The following is a 19,115-nucleotide window of genomic DNA, read 5'->3' as shown; positions in this document are numbered from 1 at the left end:
TTAAATTCGCAGGAACCATACACTAATTCACAGATAAACAACAAATCAGGAACTTCATAGACTCAAAACCAAACCTAAAAGAATGTCTAAAGGGGCTGCTGTAAGACAAAGAAAAATCCTAACAAGAACAACAAACCCTACAGAAAGATGGCACATAATCCCATGACAATAATCTCTCTCAATGCCAATGGGCTAAATGCATCAATAAAGAGACACAGAGTAGCAAAATGGATTCGGAAACTAAACCCAACTTTCTGCTGCCTACAAGAAACACACCTGGATAGTCAGAGCAAACACAGGCTCAAAGTCAAAGGATGGAAAACAATCCTACAAGCGAACAACTCCCTCAAAAAAGCTGGGGTGGCCATATTAGTATCTAACAACATAGATTTCAGGCTGAAAAAGATTAGAAGGGAGAGTGACAGACGGTCATTTTCTATTCATCAAGGGATGTGAAAAACAGGAAGAAATCACACTCTTAAATGTATACGCACCTAACGAGCGACCAGCTAAATACCTAAAGCAACTCCTAACAAACTTTAAGGAGGACATCAATAGCACCACAATAGTAGTCAGAGACTTCAACACGGCTTTATCACCTCTGGATAAATCAACAAGAACAAAACTCAACAAGGAAACAATGGCACTGAAGGAAGAAATAGAAGAGAGAGGGCTTATGGACCTATACAGGGCTTTACACCCCCAAAAGAAAGAATTTTTTCTCCAGTGCACACGGATCATTCTCCAAAATCGACCACGTGCTGGGTCACAAAACATACCTCAACAGAATCAACAAGATAGAAATTGTATCAACCATCTTCTCGGACCATGATGCACTGAAAATAGAAACTAAGCACACACAGACATGGAGCACCAGATCAAAAACCTGGAAATTAAAAAAGTCCCTGTTGAACAAATATTGGATCAAAAAGGAAATCAAAGAAGAGATCAAAAGATACCTCGAAACAAATGAGAATGAAGACACAAGCTAACAGAACCTATGGGACGCTGCTAAAGCTGTGTTAAGGGGGAAATTTATAGCCCTGCAAGCATTCCTCAGGAGGGAGGAAAGGGCCTACATAGAGAGCTTGACTTCACAGCTCAAGATCTTAGAAAAGGACCAGCAAAAGGAACCTAAGCCAGACAGAAGGAAAGAAATAATAAAATTTAGAGCAGAAATTAACCATAGGGAAACCCAAAAGAAAATCAGAAAGATCAATAAAACAAAAAGCTGGTTCTTTGAGAAAATAAACAAGATTGACAAACCGCTAGCAAGACTCACAAAGAAAGAAAGAGAGAGAAACTTAATAAACCGAATCAGAAATGAAAAGGGGGATATCACAACAGAAACCAATAAAATTCAAAAGATCATCAGAGACTACTTTGAAAATCTCTATGCCATTAAACAAGAGAACCTAAAAGAAATGGACAAATTCCTTGATTCCTACAATTTCCCAAAACTGAATCAAGATGACTTGGAATACCTGAATAGACCCATTAATATCAAGGAAATTGAAACTGTTATCAGATGTCTTCCCAAAAACAAAAGCCCAGGCCGGGATGGATTCACTAGTGAATTCGTCCAAATATTTAAAGAGACCTGTTGCCAGTTCTTTTCAACTTATTCAAGGAAATTGAAGAAACAGGGACTCTAACAAACAGTTTCTATGAAGCTCATATATCCCTAATACCAAAGGCAAACAAAGATACCACAAACAAAGAAAACTACAGGCCAATATCCCTAATGAACATGGATGCGAAGATTCTCAACAAAATACTAGCAAATTGAATCCAACAACTCATTAAAAAAATCATGCATCATGATCAAGTAGGATTCATCCCGGGGATGCAAGAATGGTTTAACATTCGGAAATCAATCGACATAATCCATCACATCAACAAAAGTAAAAATAAAAACCATATAATCATTTCAATAGATGCAGAGATAGCATTTGACAAGATCCAACACTGATTTATGATGAAAACTCTCAACAAAATAGGCTTAGAAGTAACTTTCTTCAAGATAGTCAAAGCAATCTACCACAAACCCATGGGAAGCATTATCCTTAATGGAGAAACACTAAAGGCCTTCCCTCTAAGATCAGGGACAAGACAAGGATGCCCACTCTCACCACTTCTGTTCAACATAGTACTGGAAGTACTTGCAATAGCAATTAGGCAAGAAAGAGAAATTAAGGGTATACAGATAGGAAAGGAAGAAATCATGCTCTCACTATTTACAGATGACATGATTCTATACCTAGAGAATCCTAAAACCTCCACTAAGAAACTCCTAGAAACAATAGACTTGTACAGCAAATTTGCAGGCTATAAAATCAATACCCAAAAATCCATGGCCTTCCTATACGCAAATAGCGAGTCAGAGGAAAGTGACATTAAAAAAAAAATCCCATTCACAATTGTGCCCCAGAAGATCAAGTACCTAGGAATCAGCCTAACTAAGGAAGTAAAGGATCTCTACAAGGAAAACTACAAAACACTACTCAATGAAATAAAAGAGGACACGAGGAAATGGAAACTTATTCCCTGCTCATGGATAGGAAGACTTAACATTGTCAAAATGGCAATACTGCCCAAAGCACTATACATATTCAATGCGATCCCTATAAGGATACCCATGAAATTCTTCAAAGAAATGGGTCAAACACTCCTGAAATTCATATGGAACAATAAACACCCACGAATAGCCAAAGCAATTCTTGGGAAAAAGACGATGGAAAGCATCACCCTCTGCAACTTCAAACTTCAAACAAAGCAGTAACAATTAAAACAGCATGGTACTGGAACAAAGGCAGAGCCGCTGATCAATGGAACAGGGTGGAATATCCCTACATGCGACCCAAAACATATGATCACCTGATCCTTGATAAGAGGGCAAGAAATGTGAAATGGAACAAGGAAAAAATGGGCTTAGACATCAACCTAACGCCATGCACAAAAGTCGGATCAAAATGGATTAAAGACCTCAACATCAGACCACAATCCATAAGGTACATCGAAGACAAGGTCAGCTAAACTCTTCATGATATTTAAGCTAAAGGTATCTTCAAAGATGACATGGAACTAAGGAATCAAGTAGAAACAGAGATAAACAAATGGGACTATATTAAACTAAAAAGCTTCTGCACCGCAAAAGACACAGTGACCAGAATTCAAAGGCAATTTACAGAATGGGAAAGGATATTCACCCAATACCCATCCGATAAAGGATTGATAGCAAGGGTATATAAAGCACTGGTTGACCTCTACAAAAAGAAAACACCCAACCCCATCAAAAAATGGGGCAAAGAAATAAACAGAAACTTTCTCAAGGAAGAAATATGAATGGCTAAAAGGCACATGAAAAAATACTCTTCATCACTAATCATCAGGGAGATGCAGACCAAAACAACTATGAGATACCACCTCACACCATAGAGACTGGCTCATATCCAAAAGAACAGAAACAACCGCTTTTGGCATGGATGTGGGGGGAAAGGAACCCTCCTACACTGCTGGTGGGAATGTCAACTGGTTCAGCCCTTTTGGAAAACAACATGGTCAATTCTCAAAAAATTAGAAATTGAGCTTCCATTTGACCCAGCAATACCACTCCTGGGGATATACCCTGGAGAAGCAAAAAAATATAGTCAAAATGACATCTGCACCTGTATGTTTATCGCAGCACAGTTTACAATAGCCAGAATCTGGAAAATAACTGAATGCCCAAGAACAGATGACTGGCTAAAAAATCTTTGGTACATCTACACAATGGAATACTATGCAGCTGTTAGAAAGCATGAAGTCATGAAATTTGCATATAAGTGGATCAACATGGAAAGTATCATGTTGAGTGAAATGAGTCAGAAAGAAAGAGACAGACACAGAAAGATTGCACTCATATGTGGAATATAAAGTAGCAGAGAGGTACGAGCTATCAATGATGCAACCTCTGGCAGAAAGCCCTCTGGACTTAGTCACTAAAATACAGAAATCTAGAACCTCACAGCCGCTACTGTGGCCACATGACCTCATATCTCCTCATTTGCAGCAGTGGAAAACAAATTATCAAATGCTTCTTTTCCAGAACGTCCGACTCTGGGGGGGGAACTCCAAACAATAATAGTGAGTTTTTTTGTTCGTATGTAATCAAAGTAAAGAGAAAGTAAAGTGAAATTTACCAACTACACAGGCAGGTGGGGGATCGGGGGGTGGGGGTGAGTGGGTGGGAGGTTTACTGCGGTTCTTGGTGGTGGAATACATGCACTGGTGGAGGGATGGGTGTTCAAGCAATATGTAACTGAGACTTAAGCCTGAAAGCTTTGTACCTTTCAACATGGTGATTCAATAAAAAAAAAAATTCCTGATAAATTTATATTTCTGTTCTCAATCGACAGTTATTATTTTCTATTGCCATAATGACTTAAAACTACACAACAACAAAGAAATCACACCTTGACTGAAGCAAGCACTCTGCATAACAAATATGGAATGACCACCTAGAGTAATATGCAAATTACCTTTCTAAAGGTTTCCCATTGGATTAACTGCTTGAAAACTGAAATCTGGACTCTTTGGATCCATAAAAAAGGTGAAAATTATTTCTGAAAATAAGTCCTTAAAAGAAATGTCAGTTATTCTATCAAACCTCACCAGTGTGCTCAAGAAAACCTGAGCAGCTGAGTCACTGGAAATCTTTTTTAAAAAAAAATTCAGAATCTCATGCTGCACTCTGAACCTTCTGAGTTCAATTCTTCATGGTAATAAATTCTTAGGCACATTTTAAAGTTGGAAGCATACTGGGAACCTATTTCCGATCCTGAACTCTGATTCTGCTTGTATAGTACCATTTGAGATTCTGCAAAATGCATCGTGACCCCTATACCTTTTCTTCAAAGTAGACACAATTCACAGAATTCTCAAAAAGAATGGATTTGACTAGAATAATGACTAGAATTTAGAACAGAAAGTAATCTCAGCTTTACATACTTTCAACCCCCATGAACATTTCACTTTATGTTTTTATGAGTTTCTGAGTTCTACAGTTTCTTTTTTTTCTATACAAATGACAAATTATGTGCAGTAAATGAATACATTCATCCTTTTGTACCCAGTCTTCAACTGACAGTTTCTCAATGTTATTTTTGCTTTTACAGACTTGCAGGGATCATGCTGCTTTGTTCTCTACAGGAGTTAAAATAAAATATTAGTAATTATGCGTATTTAATTTTCAAAATGCCAAGTGATTATTCACAGCATTTATAAAAAATGGAAATTATTTTAGATATTCATAAAATGCTTCCTTAATATAAGAGTTTTAGGTCTGAAGTTGTATTATTATTATGGATAATTTCATTACAATGATAATTATGAATAGGGGATTCATTAACATGTCTTTTCTTTTTCCTCTTTTCCAGATGCAAGACAAAGGTTTACCCTGATGAACTTCCGAACACAAGTGTCGTCATTGTGTTTCATAATGAAGCTTGGAGCACTCTTCTCAGAACAGTTTATAGTGTTATAAATCGTTCCCCACACTATCTGCTTTCTGAGGTCATTTTGGTAGATGATGCCAGTGAAAGAGGTATATATATTGTACAGAGTGCGTAGGAGTGAGTGTTTGTGTGTGTGTGTGTGTGTGTGTGTGTGCCTGTGTGTCTGTGTCTGTGTGTAGGAGAATTTAAGCTATATCCAGCTATGCTCAGGGATTACTCCTGCTCTTTTTATCAGGGATTGGTCTTGGCAATGCTGGGGTTACCATATGAGATACATACCTTAAATCAAAACAGTGTCTGTGCATACAAAGCCAGCACCTTACCCCAGTACTACTCAGCCATACTTGTCTATATTTTTAATTACAAAACTCCATTTTAGTCAAACAGGTAGCAGGGCAGTGTTTTGTAGTATCCTTATAAACTGTATGCACCCAGAAAATACCTTGGATTTATCATCAATATGTACATACCCAATCAATGACAACTTTGAGGTTCTTTGAGGTTCTTTTTGTTTGTTTGATTGGTTTGTGAGCACACCTGACAGTGTTCAGAGTGTACTCCTGCCTCTGCACTTAGATTTCACTCCCAGAGGGGTTGGGAAACATATAGAGGGCCACAGATTAGCTACATAATAGGCAAGGATCCCAGCCACTATACTGTGAAATTCTTAATATCATTCGGTTCTTACTAATCAACACATGCAGTAAATTGACCTGCAAAAATGTGGTTCTTCTACAAACTCAGTAGAGCATATGATTGACAGTTCTGTGACTTTGTGGATACTTGTCTCCTCCCCACTCCCTTTAATTCAGATATTCGTAAAATTGCTGCATTTACCTGTGTATCCACTGTCTAAATTAGGGTCTGGTATATGTCCTATTTATCCTCATCCTATGTATCCTCATCCTTATCAGCAGAGGTTATAATATACTGTACTTTAGTGTTAGATGAAATTCCCTTTTTTTATTTTTTACCAAATGCAAAAAAAAATCTTACTAATTGGCTATTAATTGTTGAAGTCCATCTGGGCAGAGGTTCCACTAATAGGTTTTAAAACAGTTTAAACACTTTCTCATAAATTCTTGGTGCATGTTACAGATTTTCTCAAGTTGACATTAGAGAATTATGTGAAAAATCTAGAAGTGCCAGTGAAAATTATTAGAATGGAAGAACGCTCTGGGTTAATACGTGCCCGCCTTCGAGGAGCAGCTGCTTCAAAAGGGCAGGTCATCACTTTTCTGGATGCACACTGTGAATGCACATTAGGATGGCTGGAGCCCTTGCTGGCAAGAATAAAGGAAGACAGGTGAGAATTCATGCGTTATGTCTATGTAGGTTATGACTGAGCCCTTTTAGGCCCATTCCCAATTTTCCATCAGAAGTTCTCTTTCAGGCTGCTGTTTTGAGGATGCTTATTTCCTGAGTAAAAAAGTAAATGGATCTACCCCAGATCTCCCATTCTTATTTAACAAAGACATTGGTTTATTGGTGCTGATTGTAAATGTTTGATTAAGAAATACAGTAGAAGGGGTTGGAGAGATTGTCTAGCAGGCAAGGTGATGGCCGTGCATGCAGCTTATCCAGGTTTGATCCCCTGCACACCCTGGGGTTCCTTGAGCTCTGCCAAGAGTGAGCCCCAAGGGCAGAGGCAGGAGGAATCCCTGAGCACTGCCAGATATGACACAAATAAAAAATAATATCTTGTCCTGGTTATAAGTTCTAAAGTTGCCCCCCACCCATAAAGTAAAGAAAACAGATATGATAGATCTGTGTTGAATATTTACTTTGAGGTGAATTAGATCAATCCAATATGGATTAATAAATTTTTATAGCATATATATATATATTCAATGTTTCTCCTTGTATTCTCACAATCACCCTGTGAGGCAGGTGATACAGATGTTCTGAGTTATAACTAATAACAGAGAAAAACAAAGAAATAATTGCACTTTTTATTGGTAGTGATGGGAGCAAACAATTTTTCTATTCCCACAACAGTACTGTTTGTATGAGTCCATTGCCTTTTGAAGATCCTAAAAATAAATACAGTCACATACCCCACTAAAATGAAATCTTGATCTGAAATATAAGAGCTCAACCATAAACTGTTCAATTATTTAAACAGTAATGTCACCTTGCATTTACAAATCATGATATCTGCAAAACTAAATAACACTGTTAAAATTAGGAGCTCTCATAGCTGCGTGCAGTTTTTTCTAATGATGATGCTATAAAGAAAATGGCTATTTTGCAGAAACTCATAAGCATTGTCCATAAATAACTATAATTCCTAAGCACCTAATGAAGACAGCTAATATTGAGCTTTGCCTGCTAAAATAACAGAGCACTGCACACCACCTCTCTTGCATGGTCATTTCACTTACACTACAAAGGTCTTTTAGTATTGAAGTTTTTAATTAAGCATCCATGACAAGGGCTGCTTAGTGTGAGCTCATTCAACTCTGTCAAATAAGTGGCAGGATTTAGTACTTACCAGGGAGATAGATGGATGGAAGTTGTCAGTAAAATTAACCATAGCTGGTGAAGAAAGCAGTAGGAATCTTTTAGTCAGATAAGTGTAGTACACAGCAAATAGCATTTTTCCCACTCTGTATATTGTTCAGTACCCACAGGAGGGTCAGATTGGCAAAAGCAAAATGAACTTAGAGCATATTAAATGCATTTAGTGGCAAGTTTTTATACATTATGCCACTGGTTTAAATATGTATATCTCATATAGCAGTGCATTTTTAATATAACATTTTTTTTCAATATTGGCATGCTTAGATCATTTATTTCTTTGCATGCCAGCATACTTAGATTGTGTTTGCAGCATAAACAGCTGTAATATCTTGTCCTGGTTATAAGTTCTAAAGTTGCCCAAACTAGACAATAAAACCCTCTTCAGAGTAATTAGATCTAATTTCATCTCCAAGCAAATGAAATCAGTAAATTAAATGAATATGGTGATTTTGTTGGGAACAGAGCCACCAAGAAGCTTATGTAATGGTATTTGTTTGTGGGAAGGAGACAGAACCAGGGAGCAGAAGTCATAGTCCCATCCAGTGTGTGATTGGCCCCTCCTGTTTGGCCCCTCTGACCTCACAGATGAAGAAACCCAGGAAGCTTGCACAAATACCTATAGGGTGTGGACAGTGTGTCCCAAAATGCAGTGAGAAAGCTGTAGCTGATCTGCACTTTGTGGGAATTCACCCTAACCACTGGAATATTCGGGGAGAACTGTGCTTTCTGAGTCTAGAGCAAGGCTTTTGCTCTTCATCTGGAAGTTATATTAACAGGGGGAAGGGAAAAGCATTCAAAAGGGGATACAGAGATTTCCAGAGAGAGAAGAGAGCCCCAATTAAAAGCAAGGGATTACACATTTAAACTTGGGATGTTGGGATCCCACCCAGAATGGGAGTGCCTGATGCTTGCCTTTGCAAAGTTGACTACATAGCTTTTCCAGACTGCTCTCTACCTAGGGGATTTTGTTAAAAGAAATCTTCACTAGGACTTTGGCAACAGAAATGGGCTTTGAAATTTGAGTGGTCTTCTTTTTTTCAGTCTGATCAAAGCCTTTTGCTATTCCTGAAGTTTCTCTGAGGGAATTCAGTGTTCCTGTTGGGCTGTTGTTATTCAATTCTTATGGGACTTTGTTCTTGTGATACATCTCTAGAGGAGGTTCTGCCTTTGTGACTTTGAGGACAGCCAGAGGGCAAGGGACAATAACTTCTTTTCAGATCATATCTTAATTTTATTACTTCCTGAAACTCATTGCCAAGCACCTCCTTCCCTGATGACCTACTTAAGTTAGAAAATCATGTTGATATCAGAGAAGACCTAACTTTACTCTTTATCATGTGCTCATCTTGTGGCTATGGATAGCCAGCAACCAATCCTTGTGTTTCTTACTATATAAGACTAAATTGCTCTTCTTAGTAATTATCAGGAAACTTGGGGAGAAAATGTTTTATCACTTGCAAATCTTGGAAAATACACAGCACACTGAGGGTTCCCATAGTAACTGTCAGTGAATTTAACACAAAAGAGCATGAAATTAAAGCACAGGAAGAGAACATCTTAAGTGGCCTAAATGATTAATTACTGAAAATAATCAAAAAGGTTGAGTCCTTGAGGTGAGATCCTTAATTGACATTGTGTTTCCTTGACTCACATGAGGGGGTTGGAGGTGTCTCCCAAGCAATGCTCAGAAGGATCTGGCTCAGGATCTCAGGGCCACTCCCTACCGTATTCAACCAATTGAACTGGAATGTTCAATGCTAGAGCACAAGGATGCAGCATTGTTCAGTCCCTGTGGTGCTGGGGACTGTTGGACCCATCCATTGTAACAGTTCCATTTGTACCCCAAATCCCTATGCTGACACCCTAAACTCTTTTTTTTCTTTTTGGGTCACACCCGGCGATACTCAGGGGTTACTCTTGTCTCTGCACTCTGCTCTCCTGGTGGTGCTCAGGGGACCATATAGCATGCTGGGAATCAAACCCAGGTTGGCCATGTGCAAGGCAAATACCCTACCTGCTGTGCTACCACTGCAGCTCCTGACACCCTAAGCTCTAAAAAAGAGCTTATTAAATTTTAATAAGAATTTTATTTTATTGAATCACCATGTGGAAAATTACAATGCTTTCAGGCTTAAGTCTTAGTCATACAATGCTGAAACAACCATCCCTTCACCAGTGTCCATATCCCACCACCAAAAAAAAAAAAATAAAACAGAGTACACCTCCCATCCCGCCCACCCCCACACCCCCCACCCTGTCTTGTAACTGATAAATTTCACTTTACTTTCTATTTACTTTGGTTACATTCAATATTTCAACACTAACCTCACCATTATTGTTAGGAGCACCCCACTAGAGTCAGACCTATTGTGAAGAGAAATGAGGTCGCATGACCGTGGTAGTGGCCACATGGTTTTGGATTTCTGAACTTTAACAACTAAGTCTAGGGAAATTTATTCTGGATGTTGGATCATTGCAAGCTTGTAAACCCCATCTGTGGTCGTCATAATATGGCAGTCCCCACGCCCTTCATCCCCAGGAAGGGAGAGGCGAGAGAGAGAAATACCTTTCCCCTCCTGGGCGGGCATGGGGTCGAGGCTTAGTTCTCAGGCTGGAGACATTCTGCAAGTAGCTGCCCATGTCAAAAGTGGTTTAGCTGGGTCTGGATTCACACTCGTGCAGCTGCGGAGGGGCCACACACGCGTGCGGCCCCCGGGATCACATCTCGGCAGTCACACCCTAAGCTCTTATGAAATCATTTTAAAACATTCAAAGGGGATGCCTCTTTGAAGTAGATATATGGTCAATCAAAGCTTAAATAAGGCACTTATCTTAAAAAAAAGAAAAAAAGGAAAAAAGAAAATAACTTGTCAGCGTTTACACTACAGTAAAATATTAGAATCAGTTGCAATGAGCAATTGAAATGTCAGTGCTAGGAAACCAGAAAAAATAATGTTCTTTTGGGGCTGGAGCAATAGCACAGCGGGTAGAGCGTTTGCCTTGCACGCAGTCGACCCGGGTTCGATTCCCAGCATCCCATAGGGTCCCCTGAGCATCGCCAGGAGTGATTCCTGAGTGCAGAGCCAGGAGTAACCCCTGTGCATCGCCAGGTGTGACCCAAAAAGCAAAAAAAAATGTTCTTTTGTTTTCTTTATCTGTAGGCTATTCAACTACATATTTGTATATTTACCATTATCAAATAGAATAAAAAATGAGGCCTAATCTTGAAAATTAGCTACAATAAATGCAAACTTAGATAGATATGATTATTTCCTCTAAGATGCCAGAAGGTTAATCCTAAAATAAAATACATAAAACAATAGTAGGGGAACTGGAGAAAGAATAACATGAATTAAAAAGAATACATATAATTACTCTTTCACATTGTGAGTCTCACTGAAAGTCTAAATTATTTTATTCCACTGCTCTATAACGGACCTTCTTTATCCATTTCACCCACCATCTCACTTCGTTCCCCTCTGTTCACCATTGAGGTGACTTCCTTTTTGTTTTGTTTTTTACTAGCTTTGTTTTATTTTCCACATGAGTAAAATTGGTCTTTCTCCTGGTTTGCTTATTTCAGTTAACTAAAACGAACATTTTCCTTACATTAAATAAATCGATAAATATTTATTTATTTATGTGCTCCATATGCTCCACATATTTTCTCATGTGCTCCATCAAGATTAGCAGATCTTCTCGTTATTTCCTTTATTAAGAAAAATGGGCATAAGGATAATGCTCTGGAATTTGAAGTTGCGGATCTTTTCCCTATTTGAAATATGTCATTCTTACTATAAATACATGCTGAGTTCTATGACAGTTCACTTAGAAATTTGTTTCACAGAAAACATACCTATTATGAGCATGGTTTATATTGTTGATGAGTTTTTTGTTTGTTCTGGGGCCACCCCTAGTGTGTCCCAGGGTCTCTCCTGACTACACTGAAGAATTATTCCTGGCTGTGTTGGGAACCAGCTGGGATGCCTCGGTAGAACCCAAGTCCTCAGCATGCAAAGCAAACTACTGCACTGTGGTTCCAGCCCCATTTATTGTTAAATTTTGTTTTTCCTGGTAGGTATTTTTCCTCATAGAATTTTTTTCAAAACTGCCTCTTAAGATTGGGACAGTTTAAATTTGGGACACATACCAAATGTATTTGCCATTATCCATTTTCTAATTCCTGCATTATATTGCATTCCAGTGGACTGTAATTAAAATGATGCATAATATGAATGTCTATTACTAATCATGCTGTGGATGGGACATTTATGAATTACAGATTATTCTCATCCTGCTGAGTTAATACATAGAACTCATTTGAAAATCAGCTTAAAGATCAATTAGTGAATTTGATTAGATTATGTGTGAGAGTATAAAATAGAATGCAGGAAGTAGTAAAAGGAAATAATTTTATAGAACAAAAGAATGAATGAAAATATAAAGCCTTTGTATAAACTGCTTTTAAATTTTCCTGCAGGAAAACAGTTGTATGTCCCATCATTGATGTGATTAGTGATGATACCTTTGAATATATGGCTGGGTCAGACATGACTTATGGGGGTTTTAACTGGAAACTTAATTTCCGATGGTATCCTGTTCCCCAAAGAGAAATGGATAGACGGAAAGGAGACAGAACATTACCTGTAAGGTATGTGGACCAAATCTTCTAAAAGATAGCATTTCTATTCATTTATAATCAAAGCACTAAAAATGCTATATTGTGATTTATATATATTTTAAAGCCATATACATTTATTATATACACTAGTATGATACCTTCTATTCCATTTTCTAAAAAATAATGACAAAGCTAAATCTAATTGAAATTAGTAGAGGCAAACTTAAGTATTCGAAGTGCGATAATTTTTTTTTAATTTGAGTGTTTGGATATTTAAAATACATTTATTTTAACTCTTCTATGTAATCTATATATTCTAGTCTTTGCAGTTGAGGTAGATAGTTATCTAAATGAATGTGTGTTACAATAGAGCTATTTATAAACTAAAATAGAAGAATTTTGGGTAAGTATTCTAAATTTACAAAACTTAAATAAGAGTATTATTTATAAATGAAAAATTCATTTGTAAAATCAAAATCTACTAGCAATTATGAATAATTTATCATTTACTTAATTTATTTATCAAACATACGACTCAGTGGTAGAGCATATACCTCACATGTGTGAGTCCCTGGTTTCTATTTCTGGCATCAAAGAAGAAAAAAAATTAAACTTTTACTTTAATAAATCATTTATATGTCATTAATCTGCAACTAAAAATCATTGTATGCACAATTTCTAAACCAGTAACTATATTTTGGCTCAATTTGCTCTTTAAAGATAAATTTAGCAAATTGATTTTTGGAATAATGACTAACATTCTAATTTTTGGGATGTGGTGTGGCCCCTCAATCAGTGCTCTATGGCCTGGAGGCCACTTCCTGCAGTACCCAGTCAACACATATGGAGGTTCAGTGCTTGGACCCACAGATGAGGTGCTATTTGGATGCTTAAGCAGTGCTGCTCAGGCCTCCCTCATGGACATGCCAAACAATTCTGGATCAGGAGGGCATGTGATGCCAACCCAGTATGGAACATGCATTTCGGTGCAAGCAACACATGAACCTCAAACTCTGTGATCTCTTTTGTGCCTAAGATCCTAAGGTTCTAAAGCAACATACCTAATTGCATAATCAACGTAAGAATGCCTCCTAAATACTGAAGTAATGATATCTTTTGTCAAGTCTAATTTTTATGTTGGATTAATAAAATCTAGTTCTAAAAGTCAGTTAATCATTGTGAGCAGTTATAATTGTTATTAAATAGTTGAAAATTGAGGTTTTAACATCTCTTAAGTACATATTATAAGGAGAAAGATAAAATGTCATTCTAGACAGTTGTATAACACAGCTGAAATTATAATATTAGTAGTTAAGGTGTAAATTGGGAGTTTTTTTAAATCTTACTAGAACCTATACTTTCAGCAACTCTTCTTGATTCTCGCATTACCAAGAATCCAGGATCAATATAATTGTTTATAGGAGATCCCTAGATCATGGTATCATTTTACACTGCCTGATTTTAAAGCTTCATGTGCCAACATAAGGAATCTCTAAATACTTTATGAATACGCAAAATAAAGATAGTTTATTTATTTGAAGATAAAGTGTAAAAGGATGTCTTTGTATTCATTTTTTAGTGACACTGGCAAAAGATATGCTGAATTTTATTTTCTCACTGAGTCAGAAGGTAATTAAAAGGAACATTTATAGTAATATATATCTGATCTCATTTATAAACATAAGATCTAAATAGAAATTGAGTGCTCTTTTTAATCTTTCACTGAACAAAGCAAAAAGTGAACTGTGAAGTTTCCAGTTATTCAATTTGCTCAAAACATTTTTTTTTTTAACACAGGACTACACACATCCAAGGCAAGCGTTCTGTCACTGAGTTACATCCCTGGTCCCAATGTGCTCTATTTTAATCACATTTTTGCAGTTTATTAAAGTACAATGGAGAGCTAATAAAACTCTAAGAATATTTTATTCATTTCTCTTAATAATTGTTTAGTACTATACTTTCAAAAATGTTGATGGAACTGAAGCAGGAGAAACCTGTCTTTGCTGAAGTTTGGAGATTTTTATGGCAAAAGGTTAATTAATTCATTGGCTGTGTTGTAATAGCCTGCAGGTAATTTTCATCAGCAGAGCTGTAATGTGACTTTCTTTGTACTTTTAATCTATTACACGAAGATGTGATCATTTTTCTCACATTCGTACAAACAGATAAATCATTCTAGGTGTTGAAGACAATTTTTTTCCAACTTGATTAGCAGAATTCTGAATAGCTAAAGTGATTAAAATTAGTTTGAAATTTTGGTTTCTGTGGCCATAAACTTGATTTTAAATGTCAATTAAGATAGAACTTTCTAGTAACTCTAATTGGATAGTCATCATTTAAAAATATAATTGTGCATCTGCATACATAGAGAACAACTTGAACTTGTGACCTAACCATAGATAAACCATATTTAAAGTTTATAATGGTTTTACATATTATACTGTTGTCTGCTTCTGGGCTTAACATACTTTTATTTTTATAATAATTGAGCTTGTGAAATACCTTGTTAAGTTACAAATATGGGAAAGTAGTACACATAATCCGGAGTGTTTAGATTTTTTTTATCAATACACTATCCTTGACATTTTAGTGGTGAAATTTTGACTCCATAATATCTTAAATTACCGTGGTTCTGCATTTATTATGAATGCCTCATCGAATGTTCATACATATTCTTTTCTTTCTACTACAAATGTAATTTCATAGAAGAAACAAACTGATTTGTGAGGGTCTGGGTTTTATTTCAAGGCTTTGTAATAAGGATATCACCCAATCTTATCAACTATAGAGTGGAAAATTATATCCCACTCTTGATTAACACATGAAGTGCTCTAAAATGTTAACTGAGAAATAAATTTAAAAGGAGTTATTTTAAATTGCTCTTTGACTATGTAAGTAACATATATTCTTTGTCAAATAATGTGCAAGTGTCTAAAATAATAAAGAAACAGAACACCAATGAACCACCTCTTAACCATTTGAAATATTTCTTTACAGATGCATTTTTTCTATTAATTAAAAGTTGAAAGCCAAGTATTTTCTATTCCATTCATTGTTTTAAAACTAAAAATTTTTCATTAAACTTGTATTTCAATACTTACTTTATTTGTCTATTTTTATAATCTAACATCATTTAATAATTTATTAGTTTTTATTTGGGAGGAAGAGAGATAGTACAGGAATTAAGGGGTATATTTTGCATATAAGTGACCCCTGGGTGATTCCCAGCACCAAACTGTCCACTAAGTATTGCAGAATGCACCTCTGGTGATCCCTGAGCACCTTTTGGTATGGTCCTGCCCTAACACTGATGGGGTGGTCTGCCTGATCCCCAGAACCTCAGGGCTAGAGCAGCACTGCATCCAAGCTCTTTTGCATTGATTTGCACAGATTTAGTTAGCCAAGAATCTAGGGAAATGGCCCTGGACAACTTTGAAAGAAAGATCTGAACTTTACAATGTTTACTTCTTCAACATTGTTGCCTACCCATGTTTAAATGTACTGCATATTAATTATGTGAGAGAGGAAAAAAGATGACCATGTCAGATGGAGTCGGTCAGTTTATAGTCTTTGGAAAGAATTGAATCTTTGTATGACTTTTCTTCCATGTACTCTAGAGGATAATTTCCAAGGCTTTTATAAAGCCTGTTGGGATCAGAGAAAATTGGAGGTAAGATAGAAAGAAACTATGATGCTTTGAATGTCATATTTATGTACTAAACTAACTTACTTACTTAACTAAAGTTTTCCAAGTGTCTGATTCCAGCTAACCCCATAGTGGTGTTCGAGTCTTCTTGAACATCAATGAAGGTAAAAGGAAAGATGAAATTTGCAGAGACACCTACTCGGAGGCTTGCAGGCTTATGCTGAGTGATAGATAGCACACACATGAGTGCTCAGGTGGTATATCTGGCTCAGAATACAAAGACAATCTACAGAGTGGGAAAGGATAGTCACCCAATACCCATCTGATAAGGGGTTGATATCAAGTGTATATAAGGCACTGGTTGAACTCTACAAGAAGAAAACATTCAACCCCATCAGAAAATGGGGCGAAGAAATGACAGAAACTTTCCCAAGGAAGAGATATGAATGGCCAAAAGGCACATGAAAAAATGCTCTTCATAACTAATCATCAGGGAGATGAAGATCAAAACAACTATGAGATACCACCTCACACCACAGAGACTGGCACACATCCAAAAGAACGAAAGCAATCACGGTTGACGAGGATGTGGGGAGAAAAGGACCCTTCTACACTGCTTGTGGGAATGCTGACTGGTTCAGCCCTTTTGGAAACCGATATGGACACTTCTTAAAATATTAGAAATTGAGCTCCCATTTGACCCAGTAATACCACTGCTGGGAATATATCCCAGTGAAGAATAAAGTATAGTTGAAATGACATCTACACTTATATGTTCATCAAAGCACTGTTTACAATAGCCAGAATCTGGAAAAAACCCGAATGCCCAGGACAGATGACTGGTTAAAGAAACTTTGATAAATCTATACAATGGAATACTATGCAGCTATTAGAAGAGATGAAGTCATGAACTTTGCATGTAAGTGGATCAACATGAAAAGTATCATGCTAAGTGAAATGAGTCAGAAAGAGAGAGACAGACATAGAAAAATTGCACTCATCTGTGGAATATAAAATAACAAAGTAGGAGAATAACACCCAAGAATAGTAGAAATAAGTACCAGGAGGTGGGCTCCATGGCTTGGAGCCGGCCTCACATGCTAGGGGAAAAGACAGCTCAGATAGAGAAGGGAACACCAAGTAAAATGTGGTTGGAGAACTCGCTCGGGAAGGGAGATGTGTGCTGAAAGTAGACTATGGATTGAACACAATGGCCACTCAATGCTCCTTTTGTAAACCACAACACCCAAAAGGAGAGAGAGAACAGAAGGGAATGCTCTGCCACAGAGGCATGGTGGGGTAGGTGGGATGAGGTTGGTGGGTGGGAGGGATACTGGGTTCATTGGTGGTAGAATGGGCACCGGTAGAGGGATTGGTTCTCAAACAGTGTATGAGGGAAGCACAAGCAAGAAAATATGTAAATCTGTAACTGTACCCTCATGGTGATTCACTAATTAAAAAATAAATAAAGTAATAAAAAAGTAACAGGTCCTGGATTTTTTTTTACAGAAAACTGCATTATCTTAACCAAACATTTGGTCGTTGAGTACCATGGTGTACAACATCCCACCAAACACTATACTTACCATTGGACTCTGCTCAAATTTATAAGCACATTCCTTTACTTAACTCTTAAATAAAATTGTATTATGTCTTTTCATCTTGTTCTTTTTATTGGCTATAGTGCACAGGTTAAGAAAGAAAGGAAAACAACTCACATCTAAATTGACTTTTATTTCCAAACCCCTAAACTGATCAATCAAATGAAGCCATAATAACTTCTGATTTTGAATAATCAAAATTATGTCATTATAGTATCTAAATTATCCATATCATAATATATAGAATAAAATGTGGCCAAATGCAAGGTGAGCACCCTACCCACTGTACTATCTCTCCAGCCTTTGCTGGTTTACACTTTCAAGCTGTGTTCTCCATTTAACACATAACTCTCTTTATGCTTTTTCCACAGTGGAGACCATGTTCTCTCTTGTACATGTATCCTTCTTTTTCTCATCCCCATGTCTTTCAATGTAAATTTCACTCAATAAGTAATAGCTTGCTTTACTTAAAATTTACTTGCCCCCAGTGCCATGTAATCTCACCAATGGTCAAGACCCAGAGACTATAAAACAAAGCTCCTAGAAGAGAGAGATGCAGCATCTTCTGCCCCTGCACCAGGCTGTCCACAGAGGCCCCTCACAGGGGGACGGATTGAGTCGCCCTCCTCACCCCAAGCAGAACCCCATTAGCCAAAAACCTCTAGAACCCAGCCACAGACATGCCCAAGGCCACTCTTCACACGCTCGGACAAGCCTCACCCATGAAGGAACTGTCAGAGTAACCCAGGTATACAGGACCCGTAGCTGAGATCTCCAAGCCTGCTCTGACGGAGACTGGGACTCTTCCACCCAGATTTCCAGTTTTCAGTAGCTTGGCAGCCACACCCACCCACATACTGCCCCCAGTGCCATGTAATCTCATCAACGGCCAAGATCCAGAGACTATAAAACAAAGTTCCCAGAAGAGAGCGATGCAGAATCTTGCACGGCAGAGCCTGGCAAGCTACCCATGGCATATTTGATATGCCAAAAACAGTAACAATAATGGGCCTCATTCCCCTGACCCTGACCATGACAGGGACGAATGGAGACATTACTGGCGCCTGCTCGAGCAAATCAATAAGCAACAGGATGACAGTGATACAGTGATATAATTTTTCATTGTAATGAAATACGAGAAATGTTATTAATAAGGGCTAAATACTAGTTAGTCTAGATATTATATTGTTTGATCATAGTTAACATCCTAAATCTTGGTCTCTCAT

General features: G+C 37.3%; 1 protein-coding gene across 9 annotated transcripts in view; it reads left to right on the top strand.

The window, feature by feature from the left end:
- The window catches only part of GALNT13 (polypeptide N-acetylgalactosaminyltransferase 13), a 725,693-nt gene that overhangs the window by 416,177 nt on the left and 290,401 nt on the right, over positions 1-19,115 (top strand). For all 9 annotated transcript variants that reach the window (XM_055135847.1, XM_055135838.1, XM_055135818.1 and 6 more), the window contains 3 exons: positions 5,418-5,584; positions 6,594-6,801; positions 12,499-12,669. In XM_055135847.1, coding sequence (XP_054991822.1) covers positions 5,418-5,584; positions 6,594-6,801; positions 12,499-12,669 — 546 coding nt within the window. The remainder of the gene's footprint in view (positions 1-5,417; positions 5,585-6,593; positions 6,802-12,498; positions 12,670-19,115) is intronic.

The sequence above is a fragment of the Sorex araneus genome, chromosome 1 (assembly GCF_027595985.1).
Source record: "Sorex araneus isolate mSorAra2 chromosome 1, mSorAra2.pri, whole genome shotgun sequence".
In the NCBI taxonomy this organism is placed as follows: Eukaryota; Metazoa; Chordata; class Mammalia; order Eulipotyphla; family Soricidae; genus Sorex; species Sorex araneus.
The sequence above is the reverse complement of the archived record's forward strand: the minus strand, read 5'-3'. Positions and strand labels throughout refer to the sequence as shown.